Source organism: Lacerta agilis, chromosome 1 (genome assembly GCF_009819535.1).
Source record: "Lacerta agilis isolate rLacAgi1 chromosome 1, rLacAgi1.pri, whole genome shotgun sequence".
NCBI lineage: Eukaryota > Metazoa > Chordata > Lepidosauria > Squamata > Lacertidae > Lacerta > Lacerta agilis.
The window spans coordinates 91,138,569-91,158,267 of NC_046312.1; the positions used below are offsets into that span (position 1 = coordinate 91,138,569).

The window sequence follows — 19,699 nt, forward strand, 5'->3', positions numbered from 1 at the left end:
TTACCATTACTGAGTATAATTTCTAAGAGAATTGTAGTTCAGCACCACAGTAACTTAAAGGTTGGCTTCAACCATAATTCCAAAAGCCAATGAGCTTCCAAAACCGTGAAGCCAGGTCACCCACCTACTTGCTGGCTAGGTAGTTTGGATCTTTTATTTATTTTCTTATATTTATATCCTGCCTTTCTTCCCAAGAAGAGGCCAAGGCAGCTACAACTTTCCTCGAGGAGCAATGGCCAATTTCTGCAGCACTGAGTGGCTGAGAGTGCCTCACTAATCACTACTTAGTCCAAGGCTGCAGTCTGAAGCACATTTACTTTTAAAGTAAAAATGCATAGGATCTGGCTCTAAGTGCAACTGATGTTCACTAATCAGCATCAGACTCTTGCCTTTGGGAAGTGGGTCGTCCATGTATTTGTTGCTGAGTCCATACTGGAGGAGACAGCACCAAGGATTTCTCATCTCTAGCCAAGTAAGCAGATCAGTAATAATGTTGTTTTCCCAGTGCAGGCAAGTCCAAAAGACAAACAAACAACACTGTGCAATCTTTTGGGCTAACTCATGGCTGTCTGATCAGATGCCAGTGTGACAGATCTTGTCTATCAGTTCAGATTTTCAAGCCCCGGAGGTCAACCCAGCAACTCCAGTCAGAGCACTACAAATCTCAGGGCGTCCTCATCTACAGGTGTGCATTACTCATTATTTACATGGCAGTGTACATTCACATATTGCTTCACAGACAGTTCCCCTTGTTTTGCTACTTAAAAGCAGGCTGCAGCCTTGTAAGAAAAAATATATATATTCACATTGTTGAACACACAAGTCAATTTATTAAAGTTTATACCCCACTAACCCAAAAAGGTTCTCATGAATTTAGTACAATGCAGTAAGAAATAGTGTTTCTGTGGAGACTTGGAATGGTACAAAGATGTAAATACTGGTACTCAGAGACATGAAAGGAGGAGAGGTCACTGCTTTGGAAGGGCAAGTCTGAAGGAACACAGACGTAAAAATAGAACAGAGGAGTTAAATAGAGAGAGAGACAGACAGACAAAAGGAATGTTAGGTAATGTAAAAGCACACACGGTAGCATGGGAAGGGGTTGGAAAAGCTGATAGGAACAACTTGGACTTCATACATTAAAGCACTGGAGGAAGCCTCACTGAAATGACAGCTGTCTTCTTCTTATGAAGCTAAGATTCAGATAAAAGTTATTTTAGAAAAGTTAGCCTCTAATTTTAAAATACCAATATTGGTTCTAGCTGTGTCACTTTAAAGCAACTAAACAGAAACTTGATTTTCAGGAAGTACGATCTTAAGTAGGGCACCCATAAATCATTACAGAAGCACTGCAACCCGTAACTCCACAAGATTGAAACCTAAGAAAAAGGTGGGTGGGGGTATCCCAGTGATTAGCAGCTTACTTAGCTACTGATGTCACAATCCACCCCACTACCCAATTATGAGCTGTTTTCAGAGATATAGGACAAAATGAATAAATAAGCTGAAGAGCTGACCAGAAGAAAGGCAGCAGAGGAAAAGCAAACATGCCTTGCTCAGCACAGAATCACCAGGTAAGGGTCTTAAAGCAGAAAGAACAAGGAATAAGGAACCTTAAAGACTTACACAGATTGTGGCATAAGCTTTCATTTGCCAGAGCCCACTTGGTCAGATTGCTAAAGCAATCATCTTAAGAAACACCATGGAAAAAAGAATCAGGTCATGGTAATAGGTTCAAGCGTCATTTTGAAGCTCCCAGCTGAGAATGAGAAACTGGTGCAAAGGTTAAAGTACACTGGGTAGGATACTATCTACATCAGATAAACTAATATGCTACAGGCTCTGTGCCCTAACAACATCAGTCTCAGCAGCTCAAACAACTAAAAATTCTTTATTATTTGGAACATGAGGTGCCTACAAACTGAACTTGGGGAACCAGTCAGAATCAAATGTCTTTCGCAAGTAGAAGCCAAGAGGAGTTTGTCAAAAAAGAAATCAGAACAGAACATTGTACGTGAGGGAAGAGATACAAAATAAAATAGGAAAGGAGGAAAGGGAAGGCTGGGATTTTTGAAAGCATCAGAGGAAACTAGCCATCAACAAATTACGCAAACAAACCACCTTACTCATCAGAACAGCAGACACTTTCAATTTAATGGAAGCTCTGGCAAAGTCTCAAAAGTCCAATCTCCATTAGGTCAATTATTACTACCTATAGAATTCTAATGCACCATCCAATACCCTAATATGAAAAAACGCAAGGTTAAAAACTGGGAAAGATTCAACAACTGTGTTAAGGAAACCAATATCCCAATTTTCATTTTCATGACTTGCAACCTTACAGTGCCACCCGCTTATGAAGGGCTAAACCACACTTGTGATTTTGCCCAGAGCACAGTGTAAGTATTATACAAATACACTCTTTGGCCCCATAGTCATTTCCAGTAGCCCAATCGCTCTAAAGTGAGCTAATGTACCCAGTCTGCCTTTCCCTATTTTACTTTGAGTCAGGTTTGCAAGAATCCAACTGTATCAACTTAAACTGCCTGGTGTGCCGTGGGAAATTACTTTATATATAGTCAATATAGGCACAGAGTTAAATTTTTTAACATTTTCTAATGGTGGTGTGCCTCGTGATTTTTTTTCATGAAACAAGTGTGCCTTTGCCCAAAAAAGGTTGAAAAACACTGGCTTAGATGGATTCATGGAGGACCAGCCCATTACCAAGCTACTGCCTGTAGCGAAACTGAACTTCCAGGTTTAGAAACAATATAACAAGTTGCAAGAGGGCATACATACAACAGGGGTAGGGAACAGGTATTGCCTTCATGTCCTCCTTGCAGCATTCCTAGTAGCCTCTGACTGGCCTAGCAGTGTGACCCAGCAGGACTCTTAACAAACTTAACATTGCCTTTCTCTTTTTACTGCCCCAACAGACAAATGCTATGCTATGTACCATAGTTATGCTGGTGCCTAGAATTTCCAAACATTTTTAACTGCCCAGGCCTATGTGCTTCTAACTTCATTTAGCTCACTGAAGTTTCTGATTGCTCCATAGAAGGGGGGTTCTGATTAAAAGGACTGTCCAAAAAACAGTGGCACTACAGAGTCACACCGCAGATCTAAGATGAATCCACAGGATGACAAATTGGTCCCAAATTCAAAATGAAACAAAAGTTGAAAATCATGTTACATGCACACAGTATTCGCCTGATCAAGTTAAAGATGACATTCTTTGATATTTGGTAGATACTGAATGTTTAGAACTTAACCAAGTCTTTGTGCAATCTCCTGGCACTCCCATTTTACTCGCCAAAGAAGATGCCTACAATTTAGGGATTTTTTAAATCAAGAGTTTGAAATGGCTTAAGCTGGTGTGTACAGCATCTAGCTTTCAGACCCACATAACCTGTGAAGTACAGGCTTAGGGAAGATTCTAACCTGATATGTGATGAAATGCCAGAACAGAGAGAGAATTATAGCATTTGTGGCTATATAACAACACTGTTAAGACTCAGCATCAGGAATGAAGAGCCTTTTCTTTAATCTGGGAGTCATATTGATAATTTAAAAAGCAGCCAGTAATTTTACACATGTCCTGTCACCCTTCCCTTTCCCATTCCTCATTGACACACAGAACTGTAGTACATTATCCCTGGAATAGCTCAGTCGGTAGAGCATGAGACACTTAATCTTAGGGTCATCGATTCGAGCCCCATGTTGAGCAGAAGATTGCAGGGGGTTGGACTAGATGACCCTTGTGGTCCCTTCCAACTCAAAAATGATATGATTCTATTATTCTACTTAGAGGGCTATCTTCTCCCATCTAATCTAATAAATAACCTGCCTAAAAATACAAAAGGCACAAGAAAAGGGCATGCACTGTTAAATTAGACAGGTTGAACTCCAATCTATCAGGAGAAAACTGGAATGTCCTGGTTGGACGGTGTTCTTGAGGCTACCAACATGAGTCTGACCAAACTGTGGGAGGCAGTGAAAGACAGGCATGCCTGGCGCGCTCTGGTCCATGGGGTCACAAAGAGTCGGACACAACTGAACGACTGAACAACAACAATAAAGTGCAAGTAGATAAATAGGTACCGCTCCGGCAGGAAGGTAAAGGGCATTTCCGTGCGCTGCTCTGGTTCGCTAGAAGCGGCTTAGTCATGCTGCCCACATGACCTGGAAGCTCTCTGTGGACAAACGCCGGCACCCTCGGCCTATAGAGCGAGACGAGCGCCACAACCCCAGAGTCGTCCACGACTGGACCTAACGGTCAGGGGTACCTTTACCTTTACCTATCTATACACTGAATACCATATGACCAGATTTCAGATGGATCCATTACAAAGATGGTTGAAATATACAAGTTTCCCTTCTTAATAATTGTTGTGCTCCCCCATATTATCTGTTTTTTCTTGTCTCTTCAAAGGAATTCTAAATTTAAGAAAATTGCAGATGTACTTCCTTGTTTTGTCAAAATGCATGGTGTCTTTATGAATATATTACTTTTTAAATTAATACTTTAAATCCATCAGTTAAGGGTCAATCATCTTGAAAGACACAGTCAGTCCCTGATTTGAGTCTTCAGGGTGGAGCCTTTTCCCTAAGCAAAGATGGCTGCCACCAAAATAAGGGGGAAGCTATTAACTGGCATGTAGATTACATAGCTGTAATGGCTAGACTAAAACAGGACCACTTTCCATTTTCAATTGCCTTTTCTTTCATTGTCTCCCAGGGCAGAAGTAAGACCTGTGTGGGAAAGAGTGGGAATTAACACTTCTCCTTACTACTAGTTTTCAGCTTTTTGGGGGGGGGTAGCAGGGGGTGGGCATCCAGTTGCCAAATCCTGAATTTCTCCATTGATTTTTATGAGCTCTTCTCGCTTCCATCCTAGAGGACTTAAAAATGGCCACTGTAATGTAAACCTAGAAACTTTCTATATAACCTATGAGATTCTTTTTCATATCTCTGCAGCGTATTGGGGGAGTGGTACATACTGTATATGTGTATTTGTTGTAACTATGTACAGTGGGGTTAAGTGAGCTTTTCAAAAGAAAATGGGGAAGAAATCAAAAACAGATTATCATTCAGTTTTCTCCTCATGTGCTCCCACGCCTGCAGAAGCTTTAGTGGCCTACATTAGAAAAGTCTCTACCCTTTTATTTCTGGCTGTTAATGTGCCTAAACTAAGACAGGCAGGCATGGGCATGCAAGGCAGTAACTTTTGTAAAATTGTTTGCAAGGCTGCCATACAGCACATCCCATCCCATCACATCACATACAAATCCAATGTAGATTTAATTCATTAAGGGCTCTACAATGGAAATGCCATAGAAGCACAGATAGCAATTATGGCTTATCTCATACCTACAAGGTTCGCTTGAACCTTTCAGTAGCAAGCATTTCAGTCTAGCCAAATCTGAAAAGAAAAAGACATCCATATCTGAGAGATATATCTTTGCCTGTAACTTTTAAATTTGATCCATTTTTTAAATATAATACAGCCCTCGAGTACATTAAGACCTGCATCATCCTCGATTCCCAACTATGCTGGCTGCGGCCAATGGGAATGGATTCCAGCAAGAACTGGAGAGCAACATATTCCATACCCATGCCTTGCACTGAAATGGCAGTTGCTATTCAAGGCATTTCCCTTACCTATCCCAATATCCCATCCTCTATGTGGAAAGCATAGTCTAAGGGTGGGGAAGCCTCAGGTAGCCCTCCATGCCTCTTTGTCCAGCCTTGACAAATGCTGCCATGCTCCACACCTTCCTTAAGCGCACTTGTCTCTCTAGAATGTGCCATTTAACCCTGACAATGTCTCCTGCTTGTATGCATGCAGAGTTGTGTGGATGTAGGTATGTAAAAGGTTCTGATTTTTCCATGACCGGAATGCAACCTACTGTGCAAAGGTAAGATTTACAACCATTGCTCCACCACGCTTTGCTTCTAGCCCTGTGCACCACTGACCTGTGGCCTTCAGGCTGAAAACAGATCCTCCATCCCTAGCATATGCCCTACAGCTGAACTATAGTCTCTGAGCAAAGCTTCTGGTGCCTTCAGTATATGCGTTACATTTCTCAAAAAAAGGACTGGATAAGCATATTAAGAGGTAGCATTTTAATGTGTTACGCTTTGCTTTTCAGTCACAAGCTACATCATTTCCTTAAGAACCTCTGCAGTTGAAAGATCTCTTTGTCAAGGTCAGTACAGCTAATTTTCAACATAAGATCATGCAAATCCAAATATGACGATTTAGATTATTTTTTAAAAAAAAATAATGAAATTTACCATTAAAGCAGCCATATTCAAGTATCATGCATATCTGGAAACAGAACACATTAGTGGGGAGACAAGCATATTAGCTTCATCCTTATCTGAAGCGGGGAGACTCCTATACGCTTCTAAACCCCAGTTGCAGGGAAACACAAGCAGAAAGAGTACTGCTGCACCCATGTCCTGTTTGCAGGCTTTCCACATACACCTGGCTGACCACTAAGAATAGGATACTGGGCCAGATGAGTCTTTGGCCTGATCAAACAAGGATTTTCTTGTGTTCTGTGCTCATTGACGATCACATGCAATGTAGAACCTTGGGAAATGTGGGGAACCTAAGAGAGGAGAAGCACGTGGGTGGCAGTGGGTGGAACTAGCAGCACATCCTTAAAATCCCTGCTTATGCGTTATGTATCTAGGTTTTAATAACATCTGAGTAGGGTGTACCAAGCTCCACACCCAGAATTCTCATAGTCCATTCTTTTAAAGTAAATGCTTAGCCCTTCTCGTTGCACATAAAAAGCTTACAAATGTAAAGGCTGTGGGCTGTGTACAAACAATGGCTTTTTAAAGAAATGGATATGGTATTGTAGAGCTATCATTGCCACACTCTGCCCCTCTCTTTCACCCATGATATCTGGTCATCGTGATTTTACAGCTTTCTGTAACATTTCAAGGAGATACATGGCAAAAGCTGTAATTAGCCCTCCGCAGTGTGGCTACCACAACTACAACAAATATCTGCATTTTTTAGTGTGACAGTAGATCCCCTTGACAAATATCCCCTTTCCCTATCCCACCATACCTGGAGAAACTCTGGAAGCATGGTAATTTATTGTCTAAAAACTAATTTCTTGTTTAAGTAACATAGGTTATGTGCATATCCACAATGGCACACATTTGGTTCAGGTATGGGGAAACTGACTTAAATACCGTATTGGCCAGTATATAAGCCGCTCCCAAATAAAAGCTGCACCTTTAAAAATCGGGGGGGGGGGGGAGGGAGAGAAAAAAAGACAATACCCGAATCTGAGTTGCTCTCTTAAAATTCTGCAGACACTCACACCGGTTCCTTTTTGCTGTATGTCTATTTCAGCAGTGATATCGTAAAAGCCCATTTTTGTAAGGTCGCGAATTTAAGCCGCACTTTAACTTTTCACAGTCAGAATTTGCAAAAAATTGTGAGGCTTATATTCAGGCCAATACGGTATGACTGTTAAAGCCTCCCTATCTGGCCAGGCAACACACCCTCCTGAGCCATACCCCTCACCAGCCCTGATTCGCACCCTCCTGAAGTGTCTTTGCCTGGATGAATGTGTCCTTGAACTCTGATAATGCTTCTTGCTTGCCTGGGTGGATGACAGGGGTGTGTGAATGCGAACAAACTAGCCTACTGTACAAACGTAACATCCTCATTTATTGCCCTGCCCACTTTCCCCTCTGGCCCTACCCATCATTAGCCTGGGGCCCCAGGAAGGGAATGTGGCCCTCATGCCGAAAACGTTTCCCACCCCAGTGCAGTTAGTTTTAAAATGCACCTGTGGTTATAAATGCAGAACATGACATCACGTACCTGCTCCTAAATTACGAGTGTGATACTCCTATGGGACTGAACAGCAAGGAACCCTCATTCCTGCCTATCATCAAGACAGCAAAATACATTATATATAAAGTTAGATCACTAATGACAACAATACATTACAGTATTGGCTCCATGGAGTATTTGATGGCAATCAAACAACAACAAACACGTAGTTATGTTACAGACCCAGTTTGGGATGGATTTGATGAGTGCTATACAAATGAAATACATAGTGAATTAACCACTTCCCTGCCCTAATTAAATGAGCTCCACTATTCTAGCATCTAAAAAAATAATAATCCAGAGGTTACAAAGAAACCAAAGTTCTGCAGTCAAAAAGGTACAGCAAATAAGGAAATGTGTCTAGTTTAGCACAACTTTATAAAGTTTTTGAAGCTTTAGTGCTGCAGTGTGTGGGCTGCAGTGTATGAAGTCATGATTAAGAAACATTACTTGCTATGTGATCTATCTGCATGGCTTATTTCCTATTTTGTTACTACTTTTCCCTCATGCATTGTATCCTTCTGGGATGTTCTAAGTCAAAACTGGACAGTGAAAGAAAATTTCTGACTAGCATTATTTGTCCGAAAAAGGCAAACATTATCTTCAAAGCTGGTATAAAAGTTACCTTTCAAAGAAAGCTGAATTCCAAAACATTATAAACTACAGTGGTGCCTCACAAGACAAAATTAATTCGTTCCGCGAATGTTGTCGTACAGCGGAAATTTCGTCGTGGCCATAGGAAAATTCATCTTGCGAGTCACCCTTTCGTTAGCGAATGCCTTTCGTCTAGCGAGGTTTTTCATCTAGTGAGGCATTTGTCTTGCGAGGTACCACTGTAGCAGAATTGGAGCAACCTGGACTCCCAGATGAGGATCACGATAACGAAAAGTTGTAGCTTACAGATCGGACCAAGCCTGAATCCAAGAGTAGACTCTTTAAGTAGGCTGATTTTACATAGTTCATGATTTACCATGAATTTCAGGTTACAGACTCCACTAACCCAGAAATAACGCTTCAGGTTAAGAACTTTGCTTCAGGATAAGAACAGAAATCGTGCTCTGGCGGCACAGCGGTAGCGGGAGGCCCCATTAGCTAAAGTGGTGCTTCAGGTTAAGAACAGTTTCAGGTTAAGAACGGACCTCCGGACCTAATTAAGTACTTAACCAGAGGTACCACTGAAGAAGTGTGCATGCACGCGAAAGCTCATACCAAGAACAAACTTAGTTGGTCTCTAAGGTGCTACTGGAAGGGGCATTATTTTTTATTTTGTTTTGACAGAGGTACCACAGTAATTGTGGTTTGTAATTTTGTCCAAACTGTGGTTAGTTAATACAGCGCTCCAGATGTTGTTGAACTCAAATCAGCTCTGGCTACTGGTCATGGCTGGGGCTGATGGGAGTGGGAGTCTGGAGATACAAAAGTTAGCCCCACTGGTTTGAACTGCAGTTTGTCAAAACAAGTCAAGATCAAGTTGTGGTTTCTGATCCTGACTTGTTGGAACCAACCATAGTTAAAACTGCAGTCCCTGCTTTGGATGAAACACAGCTAGTTTAAAATGAGAGTGGATGCTTCCAATTTCCTCTTTATAGCTTCATGTTCAATTGAGGAGGGGAGGGGAGGTTTGTGTATGGAATTCTAAACTATAGTTTAGCATTCTGTCTGAACCAGGTGAATGCCAAGAACTAAGTCATTGGTTTCATTTTGCCATGTATGAAATAATTTACCATGTTCAAAGAAAATTCTAACAGCTCCAAGCAGTAACGTGTTGGCAACTTAGGAGGAGAAAGTGTAATGTAACACTGGAAGCGAAAATTTGAAGTGACATGCTGTAAACACAGTCAGCTGGTGCTTAGCAATGTCCTGACATTTAAAAACAAAAAACGTTCCCTAAACATACTTTCTCACAATTGCTTTAAAAAGGAAACACAATGACAAGGTATTTAAGGAGCATCAAAGTAGAAACATTTAGCGAATTCATTGGGGTTTATTTCACAGTACGCATGGATATGATTACACTATTGATGTATAGAATGCTTGCAATTCACAAATCAATCTTAGGGGAAACTGTCTTATACCAAGTCTACTGAGCTCAGCATTGTTGACTAGACCAGATATTAACTGACTGCAAATATTAAAAATCAACTCAATGTGAAATAATGAAATGCCTGTATTGGGATGATGTGTATTCATTTTTGTTTCCTTACATCAAGGAACAGGGCATATAGTAATATCTAGAAAGAAACAAAATAGCTATTTTGCACAAATCTCAATGGGAGAATTTCAATGTTACACTTTCCTCATTGTTCCATCAGTGGAAGCATTTCTACACTTATCTACTATATATTTTGGAAAGTTGCTTATATCATAATCAAATTTTGCAAAACTATTTCTGAGATCAAGAAGCAGGTTTTCATCTATGTTTGGATATAACTGATGCCATTTTGAATCAGAATGGGAGACTGCATCTTTCAAAACTGCACTGATTTTAATCACTGATTTCAAAATTGTACTGATTTTGGGGGGCTTCTTAGAATTCCCAAGCAACACTGGGTACAAAGCTGCTATTTTTAGGTATGCGTGTGACTCTCAACTAACTCTGGGGTTATGTTCTGGGAATAGCGCCTAAAATCAAAATCATATATAGTCAAACACATTAGGAGTTCCACCCGCCATTGAACCCAAAGTTTTTAATCCCAGATGCCCGGCCCCTTTCCATTATTTTTTTTAATTGGCAAATGAGTAAAGCTGAATGCAAACTAGTTAAAAGCATGTAATTTGTGAGTTACCTGTATACTCAAATATGTAAGCAGCTCTTGCCAAGGGACAATTTATACATTTGTCAAAGCACTAAATGCTTTAAAGTACAACCCAAAGTGCAATGGTAAACAGGCAGAAGAACGCAGTTCCACCACGTGTCCACTCAGTATTCTGGCATATTTAGAAACGTACATTCCGGCCCATCACATTTTAGTGTGTTATCATTCCAAAGCCCTCCAGAATACAAAATAAAACACTTGCAACTTTATAGTTAGGCCTCTGTGGTCAAAAGTTCAGTTGTGCCAGAAACTTTACCAGACGCACATGGGATGGTTTTAGGCGTATGCTTCCCATTTCTCAATACTCCCCCCCCCCCCAAAAAAAAAGAATCACCACCCACACGGGATACCAACAAGTTAGTCCCTACTGGGCTTCAGCAGAGATACTCACCTGTACTGCCAGCTTTTGGTAGTGCTTCCACCTCTGCTACTGCTGATCCCACCGCTGCTGATGCCACTACTGCTGCTGCTCTTGCTTGTGCAGTTCTGGGCTGGGATCAAAATCTCCAGTTTGCCTTCGCTTTCGGACACTTTCATCGCTGTTGGTGGCGCTGCCGGAGCCGTAGACACAGGCTCCCCACTTTGCATGGTGGGGCCTGTCAGGCCCCCGCCCACCCAAGGGTGGGAGAGTGCAAGGTTGTATGTAGCAGCAACAAGCCAAGTCAACAAGGGCTCGAGGAAAACTTTTTTTCTCAAGGCTGTCAAGTATCCTTAGAAAAAAAAACGAGGGGTCACTCCAAAGTGGAACTTTTGTGAAAGGGGCCAAATGTGGGCCAGAGATGGAGCAAGTCTATGGAAATAAGATGGAAAGGCAGCTTTGAAGGGTGGAAAGGGAGAATATGGAGGGGGAAAGAGCCAGGTCTGGGGAAAAGGCCAGGGATCTAACAGAAGAGTTTCCTGAACACCCAGAGAATGAATCGGGAGCAACGGGGGGGGGGGTTCCAGGCACTCGCTCCCAAGGCGTGTGTAAACCGGGGGAGCTGGTCCGCGCACCTCAGTATCCCATGAGGGGGCAGAAGTGGGGTGGCGGGGAGGCAGCGGAGAATTCCTCAATTGTTCAGAGAGGCGGGATGCTGGCGCCGAAAGAGGGTGGCCGCCTGGAGTTTGTACGTCCGTCCCCCAGAGGCTGCCTGCCTGCCTGGAGCTTGTCTCTCACCATGAACCGCAAACGCCCCTTCTGCAGCCGCCTCCCTCACTCGGCCAGGCTCCGTCTTCCAGGGCTAGCGGCGGCGGCGGCTCCCAGCCCACACGAACCGAGGGCAGCAGCAGCAGCAGTAGCGGAGCCGCTCCCACCCCTTCCGGGTCAGGCTTAGCCGCTCCCCGCCGCCTTCGTCCCTGTTTCTCCGCCCCGTGAAGGCCGAGGGCGGGCGTGAACGCTGGCGGCGCCATCTTTGTTAAGGGAAACAGGGAAGGGATGCCCTGACAGGAAGGAGGTGTTGGCAGTAGTAATAATGATGATGATGATGATGATGATAAACGATGATAATAATACCTGCCTAAAACGCCAGAAGGCACACAAGGGGCCTTTAAATCAAACACTGTTTGTTTGTTTTTTGTCCTCTTATTTCTGTGGAAGAAACCGAACTCGGAGTCGGAGCAAGGGTGTGACTCAGCTGCACGCCAACACGCCCTCTGCGCCCACTTCTGAGTGTATGGAGAGCTGTTTTTACACAGCCTCTTATATTTTCGTTCTCGTCTGCTCCGCATTGTTCACGACGTTATCTGCAGCCCAAGCAGCTCCAGTCTGTTGCAGCAAAATAAGAACAAAGGGCTTGTGGCCACTTTTTAGCCCGACCCAGACTAAATCCGTTGAAATTAATGGGCATGGCTAACTTAGGTCCAGTCATTTAAAGAGCGTGCTCTAACTTAGCTGGCCGCGACCCAATAGATCTTGTGACATCTAAAAAGGCTAGCCAATTGTGACGTATAAGACTTTTTGGACCAGAACATGCTTTATTGAAGCTAAACTTATATTTTAAAAAGCCTAATTATTTTGTTCTTTTCAGCTAAAGATAAAGCCAATTTAAATATGAAATACAAGTGTAGAAGAGCCTGTTTATATTTTCTGGGCCCCTAGGGTTGGTGGAAGTTGTCTAAGCCATCTGGAAGGTACCACCAGTGTCTACACTCATATTGCCCTAAAAGTTCCTATATGCTACTCAGTAAGACAAAGCCATGGATCTTGCTGCCTTGGGATGCTACCTATGCTGCAAAAACACAGTGGACTGTCACAGATGGAGAAGTATTCATCATTCACCCCTGTGTGACACTGCATGGCTTTTCATTACGCACAATGCCTGATATCCTTGATGAAATAGACTGTTCCCTATGAGATCTAAACCAACTGAGACTGCAATACTAAACATACTCCCTAGAGAGTAAACCTGTTTATTGACAATTGGGCTTACTTCCTAGTAAAATGCACACAGTTGTGCTGTTAGTCTCTGTGATGTCCTAGTATAGGAGTGGGAAACCTGTAGGCATTCAGGCATTATTGCATTTCAGTTTCCTATCAGCCCCAGTCCAGGTTGTCAATAATAAGGGATGTTGGGAGTTGGATGCATCTGGATTCAACACCTGGATGGTCACAGGTTCCCTACCCTGCATCTAGTGATTTTCCTCCTATAAAAATATGCGTACTTTTAGCTTGCAATACACTAAAAATAAAGGCTCTTTCACAAGGCAGCAATTGAAGAGTCCTGGCTGGATACCGATACCGTGTTTCTCCTAAAATAAGACACCGTCTTATATTTTTTTTTCGCTTAACAAAACACAGTATGGCTTATTTTCAGGGGATGTCTTATTTTAACCGTGTCGCATCGGTACGCTGCATAGCCACGCCTCTCCAGGCTGTTTTAATGGGAGGTACCACGTCACTATGGCTTATTTTCGGGGTATGGCTTATTTTTGGGGAACGGCTTATATTTCGCAAATGCATAGAAATCCTGCTATGGCTTATTTTATGGCTATGTCTTATTTTAGGAGAAACAGGGTAGTTTCCGTTGTGAGCCTGACAGATGCTTTCCCTATGATGGTTGTTAACATTCTTTGCCTTTCAGGTTTCAAATATATATTTCTGTGCAAAATAAAATATTGATGCACTGTACATTATATAATATAATATAATATAATATAATATACAGTATACTAGATTGGCTAACAGATTCTAATAAACAAGGCATTAGAAAACCTTGAACTTTTAATATAAAAAGTGAAATAACTATCTGTATCTACATGGTCACCTAAGGGCTTCTTGATTACAAAAATTAAGTTATTTATTTGCATATGCATAGTATGTGTCTTCCCTATTAGGCTACTTTCAAATTTTCCAGCAATAGGTGCAGTCTGTTCTTTAATAGTTTCCCAGCATCAATATTTAGGCAAACACAATAAAATAAAACAAATCAAGTTCTTACACCTGAAACACACTAAAACCAAAAAAGAAACATAGATTTATTTTATTTAGCTGCTGTTTCCCTCTAGTGACCAAACTAAATACTACATGTGAAAGAAGAAAAGCCAGTACAATGTCAAACACCTCTGTTTTTTAATGGTGATGATGAAAGATCTTTCTTATCTTAAGTTTTATCAAACCATGATACACAAAATTCGCATAATTCTCACATTAAGAGATAGGTGAACCACCACACCTCTACCATATGATGTGACAGGTTACATGTTACAAGCGAAGGATGTGGCTGGGTTACAAAGTATTGATATATATATAACGCTTGATACTAGTTGGTTAACGATAGTTTATGCCCTGAAATGCTGCAGCCAAAGGGCTTGTTCAGCTGTTGGGAGACCCATTAAAGGGTTTTCATTAGTGCTCCTGCCTTCTATTCACATAGGAAACATAAAAAGAGGGTTACCTCTTTCCAGTACAGCTGAGCACTCTTGAACTTTGGCAGAGAGTTAAGTTTTTAATATCTTCTACCACACACAAGATGAATAAGGTCAGACCATCTTGGATGACATGTGATGCCAGTCTTATAATAGGTTCAGTCAACTTTGCCCTATCATCATTCAGGGAGTGTATTCAGTTGCCTGCACCCCCTCCCCTTATTATCCATTCACAACACTTTATAATGCAGGGAAACATAAAAATACATGGAAAATACTGACCTTAACTGAATGGTTAGTGGCCACAAATATTCAGCTCCCTCCATGGCTCCTGGTGTTCTACAGTACATAGTAATATCTACTAGATGGATTCCGATTTTCTTGTTCACTGGAAAACTAAGCATATATGCTGGTCCTGATTATGTACAGTTCATACCTGCAATCTTTCTCTTTAAAATGTATGTTAGTAATTTGTATCAAGCAATCAATTCAGGTTTATTCTGAATGGGTTCGCTGAAGCTTTAAACAAACAGCAGACAGCTGGGTGCCTCAAACAAACCACATGTAGCTTTGAAAGTATGGGTAGCAAACTTAACACACCCACAAAAGTCAATAGCTCACATGCCTAATGTGAACAAAAGCAACCTGTTTGTGCTTCAAGGAGCTTAAAATATGTTCCCCTGACAACCATCAAGCTATCTGAGGGGTGAAATCACATATTTATTAACGCAGCTCAAGCATGCATGACTTTTGCCTCAAAGGGGTACGGGAGGGGAATGGCCCAGTTTCGGCTAGAGGCATGCTGTCAGAAGGAGCAGAATAAATGACTCATTATACTGGGGTCAGGGTGCTAACTATCTGTTCAGAACAAAGCCAATATAAGTACCCGAGGATATAGCATAGGGACACAGAAAGCTGCCCTAAGTACAACCATCAGTCTGCCTATTTCAGTCTTGACCATGCTGGCTGGCTCTCCAGAGTGCCACACAGGAGTCTCTCTCAGGGCACCTACCTGGGGGTACCAAAGACTGAACCTGGGACCCTTTGTATACAAAACTTGTGCTCAGTCACTGAGCTTCAGCCCTTCCCCAAACCCTGGCCCGTATATCATCATTTCTCTTCTGTTCTTTGTTGCTGACCAGACTGCATCCCTGTTCTCCCTTTCCTACAACTTCCCTCAATCCTGCTTCCCTGGTTTCTACTGCTAAAAGAGTTTGAAGGATTTGCATTATTAACCTTAACATGCTGTTTTAGCCTTTGGATTAGTGGATCTCTGGGTATTTATCAGAAATACTTAAGATTGAGGGAAAACTTGGAGATGAATTGGGATCAGTTCTACTGATCTTAAATCTGTGCAATCAGTTCACGGTACCAGTGACCCACTTCAGACCTTTATGAGGCTGGTCTTCATGTGGTGACAAGGAAGCTATGCGCTTCTGGCATGGTCATGTTCAATGTAGCATTTGCTCCTGTAAAAGAACAGTAAGGAGGGAGGTCATATTCCCACCTGATGCTAAGATAAAAGCTGCAGCATCACACCTTTGGTTCTGCTTTTCAACATATTTAGAAAGTACTTCTATATCCATTGTGTTGCTTGAGGTCACCTTTATACTTTGAGTAGGGTTAGCTTAGCAAGCATGTACGTACAACCAGTTAGAGAGGCTACAAGAGAAAGATAGAAGGAATCTTGTTTCATCAGCCACATCATTTTCTTCTTCAGCTTTGATACTTCAATTCCGTCTTGGTCTATTTGTATCTTAACACAATTATATTAATAGCTGCATCAAATGTGCTGAGTTAATTTTGCTTCCTCAGTCATGGGACTTTACTTCCTAAAAGCTACATTACCATTACTTGTACTGGATTTTTTTGTGTGCATCTGTTCCTATGGCAACATGGCAATCTCTGCATCTGCACATGCCACCCACTCTTGCTTAAATTGTGTTTCCCTTTGCTTAATTGTGGTCCTGATGCTCCAGTTTTATGGATTAGCTCATGACTGTGGGGGAAAGGCAATCTTTGCCTGGCAAAAAGGGCAAAGCTGTGTTTCCCTGGAGCTAGGGATCTGTGAAGCAGGACTGGTAGTTCTGGATCAGGGCTGGGCTGGGGTCTAGTTCTGATAAAACAACATACATTGCCCACCTACCCACCCCAAACTAGGATTATTTATGTTGCATGAAACACTATTGGCATTGTTAATCCTAGCAGGTAGATTTATTCAGAAGCCTGGCTTGAGTTAAGATATGGGTTGTGTGTGCATCATATATTTAAAGCACATTTTAATGCACATGTTCTCCTATAGTTTCAGGATTCTGGGAATAGTAGCTCTGTAAATTGTTGATTTACATTCCCCAGGAGGGAGGCCATATGCTTTAAATGTACGTATGGTACACATGCAGCCAGAGTTTGTTAAGTGTGAAATGCCATGGATTCACTAAGCTAATGTACCTTGGATCACTTCCATTGCCTTCACATGGTTGTCTTTGTTCAATAACAGTAATCATGTATGAATTAAGCCCATTTTCCACCTGGGAATATTTAGATATTTCTTTAAACATTTTTCTGTGACTCTTCCCTGTGACTTTTTTGCATCATCATCATTATTATTACAGTATTATTAATTATTATTATTTTACATTAAAAATAAGACAACACAAATTGCAATTCAGGTTGATAGGCAGGCATTGTAGTGAAAACAGAAACATACCATGCAAAGTCTTTGGATGGTCTTTATGAGCAATTGGTTATAATTCAGCCACAGAATCTGCTAGCCAATCTTTAAAGCAACACTGTTTACTTGCTATAGTAAGCAATTACTTACTCAATTTGCTTGTCATGATGTCAGTTTTACTTTGAGTTACAGTACCTCTTATTGAAAACGTCTGCGACACACAAATGCACAAATATCACACCTTTGTTTTATAGGTTAATTAATCCAGAATATCTAGACAGTCACCTTGTTTTAATACTTTCAGCCACTGACATGGACTAGAATTCTCATTTGTTTGCAAGAGGAGGGGGGAATTTTGCCTCTGACCAATGGTTGGCCAAATTTTATCTACCCAGCTCACAGATCAACTGGCCAGCATTCAGCTGATGCTTTAGAGCTACACATAGACTAGCTCCCTGAATAACTGGGTTGCAGTTTTTCTGATCCAAAGGGCAGTTGATCACCCAGATTCTAGCTGTTTTAGATAGGTCTATAAAACCATGGCAATAGCATTCAAAGTACCCCTGAACTGGATGACATAGAACTCAACTGGAGTTGAAAGGGTTAGTGGAATCGTTCAAAGAAGAAAACCAGGTTGTTTCCCTACCTTGTGGGATTTTCTGCAGTAGTGTGGTGGAGACAGTTGCAAGTTATCTCCTACAACTTAATGACATTAACAAAGGGCAATGAAATGTTGGCATTTATTTAGTCCACCCCAAACAGTTAATTAAGCCAATTCTCTCTTCCCTTAACACCCAGAAATGGGGGGTGGGACCAGACAGATAAAAACGACACAGATGCAGGCTGATTCTATTAATTACTAGAGATGATGATAGCAAGTGTCCTTCACTGAGGAGACAGCAGTAAGCTAAGTCTGGCCACTATGTGTTTTGGAAGCTTTATTTGTTTCAAGTTACAGCCGTCAGGTTGTTAAGCAATACTTTCTGGCCTGAATATTTCCAGGCACAATTGCAATGGTTGCTTGGACCCTGATAAAGCTCTAATTAGTGTAGTGCTTGGATTTATAAGAAAAGGCCATCGACTATCATACAAACCTCCCTGTTTTCTGAGCTAATCTTCTCAAGCTCTGCTCTACAGGGTACCCATCTTCTGAGGGAGGCAGCCAGAGACAGAGCCTTTTCTGTAGCATCACCCCTTTGGTGGAGTTTCGTCCTTAGATGTCTTGGTACCAAAAGCTTTTTAAAATTTATTTCGGGTGTCAAGTCCATGATTCTACATTGCAAGTTCCCCATGTTTCTGTTGGTCTTCTTAAAAATTGTTTAACAAGATTTGTAAGCCATTTGAAAGTTTGATCTGTTTTAGCTAATAACTGTTGACAGACAGATCTTCCATAATTAAAGTTAATCTTACCAATTCAGGCTGAGTGGAAATAATTATAGATTATTATGCATTGGAAGAATCCTGTGCATGTCCCACTTTGTTCAATGGTGCTTGCTCATAAGTGAATGGGATCAGTTTTCTACTTCTCCAGTGTGACCTAATCTTTCTGTTTTGTAATAATAGACCCTGAACTAACAGACCCAGAGATTACTTTATGGCATCTATACTCCAGCCTTAGTCAAGAAGGCTCTCAGAACAGGTACAGGCATTGTGCACTCTATATATCACCACCACATCCACTCATTAGCACCACATCCACTTATTCTTAATTGATCAAGGAAACAAAGTTCAGTAGCCAGATGTTTGTTTTGTGGTCCAGATAGTGATTAGGGAATGGGCTAATATTGAAGATATTGGTCTTAAAATTTATATTTCCTTTAATCATAAAATCTGACAGTTTTCTCAGAATGTTTAAGTTGAATTCAATTTTTAAAACCTATTAATTCATATTTAATATATGTGGGTCCTTCCACACATTGTATGCTCAGAAATGGTACAAGAACACAGCCCAAAGAAGAAAAATGTTCAGCATTAGCTGGTGCCTATTAGGACTGGTAATGCTGAAACAGTACTGGATTTAGGCCAGTGTGAGCAGTTCCCCCCCCCCCCAGGCCCTGAGCTGAGGTGGTGCAAAATTGAGAATACCCATTTGGGGATGCCAAATGTTGGTCTTGCACAGAGCGCCATAGTATAAAAGATTAGCAAAGCCTGCCCCTGGGCTGAAAGGAGCCCACACATTCTAGTTTTGTCCTTTTCCTGTTGAGTGCCATGAAGGCAACACTGAGGAAGAGGGAGCTATTAGCTGGTGCCAAACCTGGGCTGGTTAGAAGAAAGAAGACAGTGGGTGGGGGTTGGGGGTTGGCAGAAGCTGTGGAAGCTGGTCCATTAGGACAAATGGGGCACTGCCCCACCAAGCTCAGCCTGCCCTACAGCAGCTGCCAGCCTTTTTTCTTCCAATCAACCAGCCCAGGGGGTGACGCTGGCTGTCAGCTTCCTCCTCCTTAGTCTCAGTGTTATCCTTGTTGTTGAGCTCACCAGGGAGGAGGATAGGTTGGCTTCTGC

At 41.8% G+C, this 19,699-nt stretch overlaps 1 protein-coding gene and 1 long non-coding RNA gene across 3 annotated transcripts in view; one reads left to right on the forward strand and one right to left on the reverse strand.

Annotated features, from left to right (window-relative positions):
* OSBPL11 (oxysterol binding protein like 11) overlaps positions 1-11,603 on the reverse strand; it is a 45,280-nt gene extending 33,677 nt beyond the window's left edge. Inside the window, exon 1 of one of the 2 annotated variants that reach the window (XM_033163247.1) lies at positions 11,075-11,603. In XM_033163247.1, coding sequence (XP_033019138.1) covers positions 11,075-11,271 — 197 coding nt within the window. In that variant the 5' untranslated portion in view covers positions 11,272-11,603. Of the gene's footprint in view, positions 1-1,626; positions 1,747-11,074 lie in introns of those variants that run through there. The other variant, XM_033163266.1, reaches the window with a different exon arrangement.
* Positions 1,473-18,840, forward strand: LOC117054461. Its single transcript, XR_004427492.1, has 3 exons — positions 1,473-1,574; positions 6,153-6,209; positions 18,761-18,840. It is a non-coding gene; the product is annotated as an uncharacterized LOC117054461 (long non-coding RNA).
* The last annotated feature ends 859 nt before the right edge of the window (positions 18,841-19,699 follow it).